Source organism: Eimeria mitis, genomic scaffold (genome assembly GCF_000499745.2).
Source record: "Eimeria mitis Houghton genomic scaffold, Emh_scaff397, whole genome shotgun sequence".
NCBI lineage: Eukaryota > Apicomplexa > Conoidasida > Eucoccidiorida > Eimeriidae > Eimeria > Eimeria mitis.
Genome location: NW_013572305.1, coordinates 9,505 through 10,016, shown reverse-complemented (window position 1 = coordinate 10,016; position 512 = coordinate 9,505). Strand labels below are relative to the sequence as shown.

Here is a 512-nt window from a genome sequence, read left to right as displayed (position 1 = left end):
AGCAACAGCAGCAGCAGCAGCAGCAGCAACAGCAGCAGCAGCAGCAGCAGCAGCAGCAGCAGCAACAGCAACAGAAGCAGCAGCAGCAGCAGCAGCAGCTCACCTGATCCAGTTTCTGCGATGCCGATAAGGTCTCTCATTTCTAAGGCAATAGGAATAGCCTGCATCTGGATAGGGGTAGGCCGCTCGTAGTTCGCCTGCAGCAGCAGCAGCAGCAGCAGCAGCAGTAGCAGCAGCAGCAGCAGCAGCAGTAGTAGCAGCAGCAGCAGCAGAAAGAGTAGCAGCAGCAATGGCAGCAGAACCATACCCTGGGTCTAGTTGTTTGTGTTGTTAGCTGTCACTTTCTTGGCTAGCTAGCTGGTATGTAGCTAGCTAGCTAGCTGGTATGTAGCTAGCTAGCTAGCTAGTGTATAGCGGGTTAGCTAGCTAGCTGGTGTGTAGTTAGCTAGCTAGCTGTTGTGTAGCTAGCTAGCTAGCTTGCTGGGGTATAGCTAGTTAGCTAGCTAGCTGGT

At 53.3% G+C, this 512-nt stretch overlaps 1 protein-coding gene across 1 annotated transcript in view; it reads left to right on the top strand.

Moving 5' to 3' along the window:
• Positions 1-120: 120 nt before the first annotated feature.
• EMH_0010890 (uncharacterized protein) overlaps positions 121-512 on the top strand; it is a gene marked incomplete at both ends in the record, with an annotated part of 1,978 nt that continues 1,586 nt past the window's right edge. The window contains one exon of the mRNA XM_013499074.1: positions 121-131. Coding sequence (XP_013354528.1) covers positions 121-131 — 11 coding nt within the window. The remainder of the gene's footprint in view (positions 132-512) is intronic.